Raw genomic sequence first — 14,141 nt, 5'->3', positions numbered from 1 at the left:
TTGCAAAATATGGGGATTTATGTGTATAACCATGGGCCTAGGTTTCCCTAGCATTACACACAGTCAGCTACTTATTTTGCAGATTGGCTAACAATCATCACATGTTCACACATAGATTTCTATCATTCCCATTTAATAGATTTTTACTCACCAACATGGCCACCAATCCGGAGTCCCAGGTGGTCCAGCAGGTCCTGTTCCCTGGTGATCAGATCTGCCCAGCGGTGCTTGAGTTGGTGTACATTTCTCAGACTCCCGTAGACCCGGACCAGGTGATGGTGCACCTTCTCCCACCGGATTTTCCTCGCCTCCGTGTGATACCCCTGTATCACACGGCCCCCAGCTTCCAGCATTAGTGGGAGGAAATGGCTTACTAGCCATATGAACCCCCCCAATTCGTCTTCACCCATCCTGGACAGGCGAGGCCTACCTGACATATTGAGAGGACTAATGCTGGACAAAATAAATATGAAAGTAAAAGTGGGAAATGGGGAAAGGTAGAGGTGTGAAAGAAAAAGAAGAAGGAGAAAAATAGCCCAACTAACCCCCCAAACTATGCTACCCACAACAGACTCCCACTGACAATACAAACTATCACAGGTATAGACAAAATAACACTAAACAGACTGAGACAATGTTATACAACAATAATAGATTGACACTAAGACAAAATACAAGGCACACAGGACACAAAAGCAGTAAAACACAGGACAACACCTTTCACACAACCACACAGTCTAGATAAATCTGAGACTGCAAAGTGACAGTAAAAGTTAACTCCCAGTACAGATTTTGTAAACAGGATATCCTATTACATCACTTCCTGCAGAAAATGGCCGCTGTTTTTATTTTCCCGTTTTGCGTCATATTTTCACGCATACACAGTTGTGCGTCATTTTTTTTGGACGCATTACAGTGCACATGATGCGGAGTGAAAAAATATGATATGAATATTAATATTTTATAATGTACATGAGATGACCAACATATTGTCCATGTAGCGTCAATTTTACCACGCATACAGCATGGGCGTCATTTTTTTTACACGTACAGCAGTGCACATGATGCGGAGTGAAAAAATATGATATGAATATTAATATTTTATAATGTACATGAGATGACCAACATATTGTCCATGTAGCGTCAATTTTACCACGCATACAGCATGGGCGTCATTTTTTTTACACGTACAGTAGTGCACATGATGCGGAGTGAAAAAATATGATATGAATATTAATATTTTATAATGTACATGAGATGACCAACATATTGTCCATGTAGCGTCAATTTTACCACGCATACAGCATGGGCGTCATTTTTTTTACACGTACAGTAGTGCACATGATGCAGAGTCAAAAATATTGTGGATGTAAATTATACTTTGAAGGCGAAATATTAAGACACTTTTGGATACATTTGTATTTGACTCTGCATTGTGTGCACACATGTACGTGAACAAATTATGACGGCCATGCTGTATGCGTAGAATATGGAGCAAATTTATCCTTATGTCTTCATGTTTTTAGCTTTGGAAAGGAGATTTGTCATGGTCAAACGGTGCGATGTGATACACATATGTGTTTGTATATGACACATGTCCGTTGTTTTATGTATAGAAGGCATTCACACTGTAATGTTTGGGATATGTTAACTAATGTATTGACCATATTTGACGACATATTTGGTGTAATTGCTGATGGCTATTTTGAAATGATGGATGGGATACCATTATGTATTCCGTCTCCAAAATGTGTCCACATTTATGATGGTGATGCTTTTATCTGCAGTCCTAACAGGGAGTGGGAGAGTCACTTTCAGTTTTTATGGGGCTGAGCATGTCCCATTATGATTTTGTGTTTCAGATTTGTGTTGGACTTGTGACATGGAGGCCACACATGTGCCTTATGCATGTGTTTAGTTCACAAGTACATGATTCTTGTATGTTTTGGGGGCGGTAGAGGTGGACTTAGGCCCCCAGCACCCTAGGATTTGACCATCCAGAATAGCTACTGTATCCATGGAGTATATTTATTATATCATGGCAAACCTGCAGCAGCGGGCTAATGTAAGGCCATATGGTATGAATGACTGTTGACCATTCATTGATCTCATTAGCCCATTTGACGTTTGCAGTAATGATGAATTGGAGCAAACTTGCATACCATTTTCCTATGACTATGTTTGCAAGACTCTCAGCGTTCCCGATGTGATAATGAGAAGAATATTTTGGTTGTCTGTGTCCCTTTCTGCATAAACTGGTTTAGTGTCATGTTACAATCTTCCTGCTAGGTTCAGACTGGGACACAACTGTGATGGTCTACTTTCAAATATTAGATTGATTGTATGACATATGTGTACATGTGTGTGGGAATGTGGATCCACTATCACCTGTCTGGGTGTATGTTGTCACTGTAACTTCAAGGTCTCCTCCTGAGTTAGTGGCAGCTGATGTTGTAGCTATTGTGTATTGCTCATATCACACACTTGAGAGAAGCCATTGATGACATGGTCACGTACACATGGATGGTCCCACCCAGTCTCTGAACACGTGTAATGTGACTTTCAAATGATCTCCAATTTTGGGCTGGATGAGAGACTGTTTCAGTTGTTTGGATCCCGCATGTGTAATTGTCACATTTGTACTCTTGTTGGGCTCTGTGTATGGTAATGTATCATGTCACATCCTACCCTCTGTGCATACAGTTGTGATGTTTATTTTTGGTGTGATGAATTTTAATGGCATTCTTGATCAATGAGACGACATTCATCTTCAGCTATTTCAAACTAAAGGTGGTCAGAAATGAATAGGCCAAAGCATGATGTGGTGTTTGTTATCTGTGTTTATTTACAAGTGTGGAATACAAGTGATTATAATAACTTAAGTAAAAAAATTGTTCACAAGCTGTTGGCGCCTACGCACTCCTGCTGCCGTGTTAGGTTGTTCCCCCTCCTGTTGCAGGCCAGCATCCTCCTCATCATCATCCTCAGGCATGTCTGGGTCCGGTTCAAGGAGGGGAATGTTCCTTTTTACACAAATATTGTGTAATATGGCACAAGTGAGTATGATCTTACAGACCATCTCTGGGGAGTATAGTAGGCTTCCGCCAGTGATGTCAAGGCAGCGGAACCTTGACTTTAGGATCCCAAAGGTCCGCTCCACAATGCTGCGTGTCCTCTTGTGGGCGTCATTGTATGCCCGCTCAGCAGCAGTATTTGGGTTCCCATATGGTGTCATTATCCAAGTCTGGATGCCATACCCCTGATCAGCTGAAAGAGAAACACAGAATGGTATCAATTAGATGTAGGAGGCACTGTTGTACGTATCTTTGATGGAAGTAGTTGTGTTGTGTTGTCTGTGACTATTTTGTGTACTAATGTGACAACCTATGGTTGTTGGTGGAAACTTTGGCATTGTTTTTTTTCCTTGGCTGAGCAAGTGTTTGTTGGCTAACTGTTTGTCAGCAGGATGTATCGGTTTCTCAAGTACAGTGTGCCCTCCCTTGCATTGTGACTTGTGACACAGGTGTCCGTGTGTCCTCACTGGGGGTGTGATGATAGTTCCATGCAGAGTTGAAACATGAAAGTGTATTAGAAACGTTCAATTGAACATACCCAGGCCATCCCATCCCTTAAAACTTATGCATTGTATTAGTGTACAGGTTATTGTGAGACTTCCAATTTGCAAGGTGACATTTAGGCAACCACAGTCATGAATGTCTTCACACTAAGCTGTAGAGTAAATTCCAGTGTGTGAGAGGTTCAATGGTGACTTGTGAAACATGGCTAGTGATGTGAGTACCTCAGTGTGTTCCTGTCTAGGTGTTGCTATTGTGGTGTATGGGTTGTTTATCCTAGAGGGTTTCTGTGCAGTGAGTATATAAGTAGATTTTTGTCCTTACCAACAAGTAGTCCATTGCCATACCGTCCATCCTGGAAGTGTTGGTTGATGGTGCTGTGACGGAAGATGAATGCGTCATGTACACTCCCAGGATATTTAGCCACAATGTTGCTGATCAGTCCTTGGTGATCGACTATGGCCTGCACGTTGATGGAATGTGTGTGCTTCCTGTTGCGGTAGAGGTGTTCACTCGCAGCAGGTGGCACAAGGCGTACGTGTGTGCAGTCGATTGCACCAAGGACGTGCGGAAAGCCACTGATGGCGTAGAACCCCTGTTTAGTTTCCTGCTGCTTCTGCACTGTGTTAGGGAAGCAGATGTGGCGGGGTGTCAGTCTAATGATGGCATCCAGTACTTTAGGCAGGAATGCGGAGAAAGATGGTTGTGAGATTCCACCAACCAGGGCACCAGTTCGTCTGAAAGGAGCCACTTGCCAGCATGTGAAGTACGGCAAGCAGCTTTGTTTCTGTTGGGATAGTGCGTGGAGTCACTAAAGTGGGGGCCAATTGCTGTTCAATATTTGTCAGCAGCTGCTGAATGGCCTGCCAGTTCAACCGGTACCTCTGGATGATGTCTCGTTCCCTGAGGCCATGCAGGGTTGTTCTTGGGCGGAATATCCTCTCTTGCCTTCTGCGCTGTCTTTGGGGTCCCTGCTGTTGTTGTTGTGGCTGCTGTTGTTGCTGCAGGGCTCTGCGTCTACGTGCACGCTGAAGAAAAAGCACCTCCATGTCTCCCTGTTGCTGCTCTGCTGCTCTGCTGCTCTGTTGTTTGTTCTGTGTGTTCTGATTAAGTACAGGTGTGTTTGCCCCATTTTAACGCCTGCCCTGACCCAGGCGTTAAAATTTCACGATATTCGTGCTTTGCGTGATTTTTTTGCGACGCCTGCCGCGCGGGAGTGATTTTTGCCCGGAAGCATAAATACGACGCACCGCTATGTGCGTCTGTTTTTGGACGGGAACGCCTACCCTGCATGTCATTAACGCAGGGCGGGGTGCCGCTTCCAAAAACTGGCGCACATAGCGCCATTTTCCTGGTGCGCTGGATCGGGCGTCAGGGTTTAAATATGGGGCAACGTTTGCGCTGAAAGTGCGTCAAAATTTTTGACGCACATTCGGCGCAAACGGAATATAAATATGCCCCCAAATGTTTTCTTTTTAACTTGCCGCTGGTGTTGCAGAATTCTGGGGTTTCCCAATGCCAAGCCTGCATAGTCTTGGTTCCGTCTCATGCCTCTTTCTTCCATCACCCTGCACTTCCACTCTCTCTTTATTTCAGTCTTGCATGTTGTTTTTATCCATAGTTTTGCCCTTGCCTCTGTTTGTCTTTTTTTCTTCCCTTCTTCTTTCTTTTCTGCCTTTCCCTGTCTTTTCTTGGTCAAAATCTAATGATGAAAAATATGTTCCGAAATATGAGTGGTGGTGCCCACCACCATAGCCACCAACACCACTACACACTAGTGAAAGACTGTCTAAAGAAGTCGCTCTTTTCATGCCGCATCAAGAAAACAAGCATTCTGATGAAGGGTTTGAGCTTTCACAACTTTCCTTTACCCTTATGTGACCTGATTTCTGTGTGAAACCTAGAATGGCGCTGCAATCTGCAATTGCGCTCCCTCTTTGCCTGACAAAGTGTAATATTAACAGCGGACATGTTTGATTTTTCAGGCTCTCTTAGTGAATGAAAATCAGGAAGGATTCTGCGGTGGGACGATTCTGAACGAATACTTTATACTAACTGCAGCTCACTGCATGAACCAGTCTAAATATTTTGAAGTTGTTGTAGGTAAGTAAAAACACGTATATAACAATGAGCCATACTTTTGTTATTATGTCCAGATGCTGGATTGACCTACATGTATTCTTTGTCCGTTCAATTTCAAGCTTGCATACGAGGTTTCTCCTCAGAGGTACTCGCAGTGCCGGCCTTAAGATATTTCGGGCCCTGTGCAGAGTATACTGTGGGCCTTAACACAAGTCAAATTGTTTTGCATTTCTACTCATTTTATTTTAGTAGATTGTTAACAACTACAACAAGTAAAATTTAACTACATAAGTGCACCTGTAGTAGAATTATATATAATGCTATTTCTTCATAAAAAGAGAACTTTCCTTGCTTTTTGCCCTGCAAATTCTTTTATTAATTCACAGTAGTCGAGAGTTTGCCCAACTTTATGTTCAACTGATATCAGGAGTCTATAGAACATTGACAAAACATTGGAAATGTGGCAGGATCTGAACTACACTGCTCGGCAGCCGAGGATGGGTAAAGCCTACACCACATTTGACAGTTCAAGCTCCTAACCTCAGGCACAAAACAGCTGAACACTTGCAGCCTGCACTTTAAAACAAGTGACACCTCAGGCTACAATTTAAAACAAGATACGTGTCATCTCTGACGCACGTTAAAACAAGTTGCTTGGACTTCTCACAGTGCAGATAATGGGGAAATGTTCTTGCTGGATATGAATTAATTGAGAAATGCATTCACAAATCGCTCTGCCCAGTGACAGGATGCCATACACAGTGTTCGGCGCACACAGCTGCTTTTTTTTCCTGCTGTGCATGCTTGAAAACTCACACAGGGCAATGTAAAGGAGGCTGCTGCCCTTTAGGCTATCCACATATTATGACAATGACGGTAATCCACGGAGGCACGTTCTGACAACACTGTGCCCTTACGTTACCTGCTACTGTTCTGTAAACTCGTAGCAAGCAGTGGCATAGCCTCTGTTTACAGAAACCATGAAAAGTCTCTCACTTTCTGTGGGACGTGTCAGTTTACAGGGCTTCTGAGGTGCAAACTCCCTTCTGCCTCCTTGCCCCATTGTTCTTTTATTGCCTCCATAGCTAACTGCGCCCAGCTCTTCTTCAGCTGACAGCTCTGTCTAATGAGAGCACCAGCACTGAGGGGCAGACACTCTGACTTCGATGGTAAATTTCTGTGAAATTTTCATAGACATTTTTGGGCCCCCCTAAGTCATGGGCCCCTATGGCCTGCATTGGCCTTGTTCCCGTATTCCCAGGTGCTAAAATACTGCAGCAAACAACAGACAACTCAAAATGAGGCACATATTGTAAGAATTGCGACAAAGATGATATGGTCTCTTATTAATGGTTAATCAGGGGATTTGACTTCCTCAAATTTAAGACAAGTCAACATTTGTATAAATCGTATTGGTAGGGTTTCAAAGCCTTTCGGACTCACTTCAAATAAACAGACACAGACCATTTTTTCACTTCATGACCAGCCTAGCCTTTCATATTATTTCCTTTTCGTAGTGTTGTTCTGTTTAGGAACGAAAGCCATTTTGGGTTAAAATAATGCAATTCACACCTGCAAAACAGAGATATAAGTGTGCCTTCAACATGGCTTCAATTGAAAACCAAGGTCTGTCATTGGCTGTATTTATTTATGTATTTACATAGGGCCAGATTTGCAAGAAAGTGGCACATCAGTATTGAAGCGCCACTTTTCTTGCGTCGCCCTTACCCCTCCTAACAACACCATGTGTGTGCCATATTTATAATAAGGCGCACCTTGGTGGTCGTTAGAGCAATAGAGGCAACATTTTTGACAATATTGTAGCTCTTTGTAAGAATTGCGCCAAAAATGTTGACGCTAGTGTAGCAAAGTGCAAGGAGGCCCATTGATTTCAATGGGTGCGCCATTTTAACACCTGATCTGAGCAGACATTAAAAATGATGCCAAAAAGGGTGCAGTGAAATCTTGTAGGTTTCACCGCCCCATTTTGTAGGGCCTCCTGACGCTGGAATGCCCCCCTTGCATACATTATACCTGACGCAACCATAATGTGATGCAAGGGGTTAAATGGGACTCAAAGTGGTGCAATGCATGCATTGCAACACTTTGTAAATATGGTATGGCGAAAATTGCCTCCTTGAGCCACATTAGCGTAAAAAAAATGATGCTAATGTGGCACAAGGAGGCGCTAGGGCCTTGTAAATCTGGCCCATAGTTTTTATGTTTGATAATTCGCTTTTTTCCACTTAAGGTAGCTTGGATGCAGTTAATTTTATCCAGTGGTGTAAACCTCTCTGCTATACTACTGATTTATGAAACTCTGCTGTGATTCCTATGTGTCAATTTGAAGGATATTGTTAGCATGGGTGGGAATGATATTGCTGATAAAGGCATTTATAGGCTGGTTTAAATTTTCTGATTCACATCAAGAAAATCAGATTCCTCACAAGAGAATGTGGATTTTCAATTTTTTTAATGTAGGAAAGTCACAATTGTGTTAACAACACAGCAGTGAATATTATAGATTTTGTGTCTACTTTTAATTAAACAAGCAGCCAGAAAAAACAGTGAAGAAATTGATAGCATGAAGGTAAAGAAACAACAGACAGTATAGAGACAAAAACTACAGGCGAGGACTTTCTCAGTTGTCAAGTGTTACTACTATGCAATATGTAGAGCCCCTGCACCATTTTCAGCCCTCTTTTCTTAATGCAAAAATACATCTTAAAGTCTGTGAAGAAACTAAGCCACCAGAAAGCCAAAGCAAAGTCTGAAGAGGAGGAACACAGACATCCAGTGTTTAACTTCCAAACCATCCTCATGAAAAAAAATGCTAGATAATAGAAGTAGTGACAAAAGAGAAGATAGTGAAGAGCACAAAACAATTTACATAAAACCAAACCTTTCACAAAATCAAACTAGAACGGGACAGAACAGAATCATTACAATGTCATATATAAAGATTTCAGTGCTGGAGGAAGGATCAAATTCACCTTTTAAAAAATTGGACTTTTCTACATTTAAAAACAGGGAAATGCTGCATTTTATGTCAGGACCAGTAGCTCAAATTATGTATCTATGTATCTAGCTCAATGATCACAGGAAAAGACGCTAGGAGGATAGGCTTGTGATAAAATATTTGCAAGGTAGAAACTGAGGACTAGGCTTAAGCTTTTAAAATATCCTCTAGTCTAGCACCAGAGTAAAAACCCTTTGATGGCATTGCACCCCACAAAGAGAGGGCCCCAAAACAGGTAGTATCTATTCCAGCTAGATGCATGACCCACTTCCCCTCCTGGAGAGCGTGGAGGGGGGCAGGGCCTAATATGTTTCCTAAATGAAATGAGCAGCTTAGGCAGATCACAATTCACACTCTTTTAAACCTCTAGTCTAGTTTTGGATGATCAGAAAAACAAGCATACTCTCCACTGGAATAAATAATACTGGTTCTTTTAGAGACAAGAAACAAAACTCCTTTAGGAGTAGAGTATCTGGCAGACTCATTCAGAGCCCCAATAGCCAAAAATATTTCAGTGGAAATCAAACTTAACAACATTGTCAGTTTAGCATACAAAACTTTCAACAAAGGAGAAGAGTCATCAATCCATGATTCAAATATCTGAAAAAACAAAAGAGCATCTATAAAGACTTGCATTTATGCATTTGGAGAAGGAGGAGTACTCAACCTAATTCTGCCAATAAGTATGCAAATTACTTGATGTGCAACCTACTGGCGTGCTGCTCACAAATTAATGTCGTAAAGAAATTGCAGATCTGTAGGTACCTACTGTCATATAACACTTACCTGGCAAAGCAGAGAGGCTAAGAAATTTGCCACACGTGGAGTCTGCCAAAATGGATTATGTTTGATTCTAAACACCAGCTAGATCGAGGTGACCCTGTGATTTGTAAATCTTGTTTGTGCCAGGGGCCCAGGAGATATTAGTAAAAGAGATAGTTTTTTGGAAAAGTGTGGGACTTAGCTATTTGCCCCACCACTTTCAAAGTCATTAGCTTCACGTGTCCCAAAATGAGGTGGCGAAAACCTGTACGATTGGTCAGGCAAGGATGACAAGAAGGAAGGTGAGTGGGTAATCAACAGTGGTGGCCATCACAATTCTCAATGGGTGTGATGGAGTGTTGAGGAACATGGGAAATAATAATAATTTTTAACAAACGTACTTGCCACTGCCGGCCACCTCAGTCCTCTTCTCACTCCTGATGGTGTCCCAGCAGTCCCTGGGGCACTCCACACAATCCTGGTGCTGCTCTCTGCTACACCTTGCATGAGAGCAGTGCCAGGATTGATCTGAGTGAGTTGGTCTGCTGCTCAGATAGTAAAATGGAGTCTGTGCCGTTTCTTCAGCCCAGCTCTGCAACACAGCTGAACTGGAGAAACCTAAGTGCGCATGTCAGTTTGGCCGGCCTGAGATGGCCGACCAAACTGGCATGCGTTCGGACGCTCTTTAGGCCGATGAATCTTTTGACTAAGTGGGAACTCTCCGTACTCTTAATTGATCAATTTCATCAAATCAATAATCAATAACGAACATAAGCAATACCTTGATCAACATAACACTTGACAATTAATCCAGAATACATTTCGGCGGACCCTGACCTTTCAGTCAGGAATAATCACACCAGTTTATTCAAAGTTAGTGAATTTTATTTCCCTATATTAACAAAGCTAGCACAATATAAATGTGTCTCAACACCAAATGATAAACATATATGAACATTAATAGCTGTCCATAGCGGCGAAACAAGTGTAATCTATGTAGCATTTGAATCACAAGGCATTCGATAATAGCTATGCAAATCACTAATACGATAATCTGTAATGAACTAATGGCATACATTTAGTCAGCATAACAAGATCTCAAATTGCATCGTGCGACATATGGGATCCTCATCTAACCTCAAATTAGCATCAGCATGTGGGACTTCATGCAAAACAATTTAGCAACATTAATTTAGAAAAAAACTCCTAACTAGGGATCTTATCAAAATCAGCAGTTGGTTACCTAAAAGAAACACAATGCAATTTTACAATTTCCTTTCATATTTACCAATTACGATCAGCAATCAAGGAAGTCTTCGTCTCAGGTACCGTTTCTCGATCAGCATGGGTACCGTTTCGATCAGCATAGGACGGGGCAAAGGGGCAGGGGTGGACGGGGCAATTGCCTCACGGCGGCAAGGTAAAACTACTATTTCATGCAAGGGATCAAATCAAAGTTAAAGTCTCTAGGGCAAGAATCATTTAAAGTCTCTTTCTCTCGATTAGAGAAAGCATCAAAGTCTCTCAAAATGGCGTCGCAGCAAAGTGGGCCATAATCGCTGCAATGTCCGAATGTTCGTAATCGCGGGCAAAATGGCTGTAATGGCTACCTTCTTCTCGTGCACCTGGTTTAAATAGACAACAGTTCAAATCCAGTAGGGTCTTCCATTGGAGGGTTCATAGGTTAGCTTCAAATTGTCCAATCAAAAACGACAGTTCTCAAGCTTTTACTTAAGCATACATTATCCTTGGAGATGGGTACGCAAGTTGCAACATTTTATGCCAATTAACTCACTTTCAGAGCTTCCATTGTCCGCACCTGCAAATCGACCTTGGAATAAAGAGAAATATGCCAGGCTGGCACGAAACCTTAAGATAAGCATGTGAACGGTTTCTGTGGAAAAGTACAGCTTCAAGCAAAAATACACGTTTATTAGCACAGTGGAAAAATACGAGCATCTAAACCGTGAGACCAGGCAACTAGGCCAAAGCCTGCACTAGAGTAATGCTAAGCTAAAACATTTCAAGCAAGCAAATCGTAGCACACGTTTATGATTATGTCGGATTAGTGCAATTCTAATACACCACGTTATATAAAGCACGCTTATAAATGTTGGCAAACTACTCTGAGGACACATTTTGTCCCCGTACAATCTTTATTAGTTCGGTTAAAGTCACACATGATTATTTCACACTACGTTTACGCTCTAATAAATGTAAAACCTTCATTTTCTGCTTCATCAATCCCTCCTCTGATGACTACTTGTCATCACACCAAACCACGCCCACAAATTTTATTCCATTAAAATTCTGTCAGTTCTCTTTTCCTTTTAATTCCCCTAGTTTGCGCTTTGTATTCTTCTGCCATTCTTTTCATAATTTTCTCTTCTTTTCTTCTCTTAATTCTTTCCATAATCATTATTATTCCCCTTTTTATTCCCCAAATTCCAAATATGCAAATTATAACTATTAAAATTCCCTCTATTATTTTTAACAATATTCCATTCCAAATTCCCCCAATCCAATGTCCCACTGAAGCAAGTCCTTTTCCAACCTTCTCCCACACTCCTGGTTCTTTCAGTTCCTTCAAATCTGCACTTTCTTTTGTTAGATTAGCAAGCATAGTTTTAATTTTCACACTATTGTCTGGAATATAAGTACAACAGTGGCGCGCACCAAGCATTTTGCAAACGCCACCATCCTTTGCTAAAAGAATGTCTAAAGCAAGCCTATTTTGAAGAGTCATAGCTCTTTCCGCTGCAAGTTCAGCATCTATCAGGATTATAGCACCTGAAAACTTCGTCAACATGTTATCCACTATAGTAGACAACTTTCTTATTTTGATGGAATTCAGCACAACTCCCAACGAAGGAATCATGGCTCCAAATATATCTCCTACCACAGCAGCTGCGGTCTCTCTTTTCTGGATACCATGGGATCCAGATGTCTTTTGAATCATCGATAGGTCATCCAGTTGATAAACCTTTGGGAACACTATACCCAAATAACATCTCCCCCACCATCCCTTTGGAAGACGATAATAGGCATTATACCCACAAATGTAATATACACCTGGAATGACAGGGTCAAGTCCGTCCATCATGAATGTCCATTTGGCCTTAAAGATAAACGTATGTTTACACTCACTTGCTCCTTCAAAAATATTGTCATAATAGGATTCTCCTCGATATATACAAAATTTCCCTACATGCCAAGCATCTAAAGCTATTTTCCCTTGTGTCTTTATTGCAGCAAAATCATAATTATCTACTGAAGTCCTCTTATGTAGCTCTTTTTCTAATTTCGCCTTCATTTGTGCCCTTCTATCATCTGTGCGATCTAAAAAGCTTATTTCTATTGCAGAGAGCGAGCAGGTAAGGTTTTCCCTATGAGCGTGAGCCGTTTCAAAAGGTTGCATTGGCTCGAAAAATTCCCTCATTATTTTAGCATCCCAATCTTTAGCAATCTGGCTTAGCTGCGCTATTATAGGAACATATGCAAAGGTAACATCATAATTCGAATAAAAATACTGTATGTTAGTTTGACCATAAAACCTAGACATTACTATACTACATGTAATCCCGTATGTAAGAGGCATGTGGTGATAAGTCACCCCTTCCTTTACTGAGGTCGGTATCTGTGTACACACGTAACAATCCTTCGCATCCATAGTCTCAACATATTCTGTTAGCAAGCGATAGAAAACGTTATACGAAAGCTCTTTCTTATCGTGCAAGAGCCTCTCATCCAATGCTAGTCTTTTCAATGCGGTTAGTTCAGTGACAGTAACAGGAGCAAAAGTAGAAGCCTCAATATTCTCATTCTCACCCTTTCCATGCATTCCAAGCACAATTGCCATTATTATTAGTACACATGTAATTACCAAGCCTATACACACATATTTACAATATTTCTTTCTATTGTTTTGCGTCATGATCTATATAGAATCAGAGAGCTGGAAGCACCTATAAAATAAAACTATTTAGCAATTCAGTTACAAAGCTGAGCGAGCGCAATGTTCACACCGTCTTCTTCAAAAAGGCCAGTCACTGATCGGTTAGCAGCTTTTGTCTCAATTCGGCAATAGTTGGCATTCAGGTTTTCAAAAGTCTTATCAGGTTAGCAAATGTCTCATCCGGTTTAGCAATGTCTCAGCTGGTTGTTTGTTTCACGTTAGATTGAAGCAAGCAATATCATTTATTACCCTTTCAATCAACAGAGTCCATAAAACTTTTCTTTTCTATTGGTATCTCTTCTTCTTCTTCGTTCTCAATGCTTAGAGATACAAACTCGTCAGTCCAATCGTCATTGACTGCATATGCCCATTCAGGACCGGAATATCTTCTGTTCGGTATCCTTTTCCTTTTCAATTTTGCTTCTCTTTTCGATTCTGCTTCGCTGGTACTTTCCTCTTTTGTCGAGTCTTTTTCTTCACTCGGGGATGACGCCCCGACAATTACTTCTTTTCTTTTCTCTTTCACTTTTGGCCTTCCTCCCTCGTTCAAACTTTCTTCAGTCCTTTGTTTTATTGGTGATATGCTTAGTCTTCTCTTTGCACCCTGTCCATTTGATGGACCTGCGATCTTTTCTGTGGAGGCTTGAACCTTTTCGTTCAGTTCTGACTTGTCCCCTCCTTCTGGGGAATCAATCACGTTCTCCTTTTCTTTTTCTGTATCGTCTGCTTCTGGGAAAGCCCTCCTCTG

The 14,141-nt window shown here is 41.5% G+C and overlaps 1 protein-coding gene across 1 annotated transcript in view; it reads left to right on the top strand.

The window, feature by feature from the left end:
- F10 (coagulation factor X) overlaps window positions 1–14,141 on the top strand; it is a 242,593-nt gene that overhangs the window by 164,846 nt on the left and 63,606 nt on the right. The window contains exon 7 of the mRNA XM_069204955.1: window positions 5,561–5,678. Coding sequence (XP_069061056.1) covers window positions 5,561–5,678 — 118 coding nt within the window. The remainder of the gene's footprint in view (window positions 1–5,560; window positions 5,679–14,141) is intronic.

The sequence above is a fragment of the Pleurodeles waltl genome, chromosome 8, assembly GCF_031143425.1.
Source record: "Pleurodeles waltl isolate 20211129_DDA chromosome 8, aPleWal1.hap1.20221129, whole genome shotgun sequence".
Classification (NCBI taxonomy): domain Eukaryota; kingdom Metazoa; phylum Chordata; class Amphibia; order Caudata; family Salamandridae; genus Pleurodeles; species Pleurodeles waltl.
Note: the sequence above shows the minus strand (reverse complement) of the source record. Positions and strands in the feature narration are given on the sequence as shown.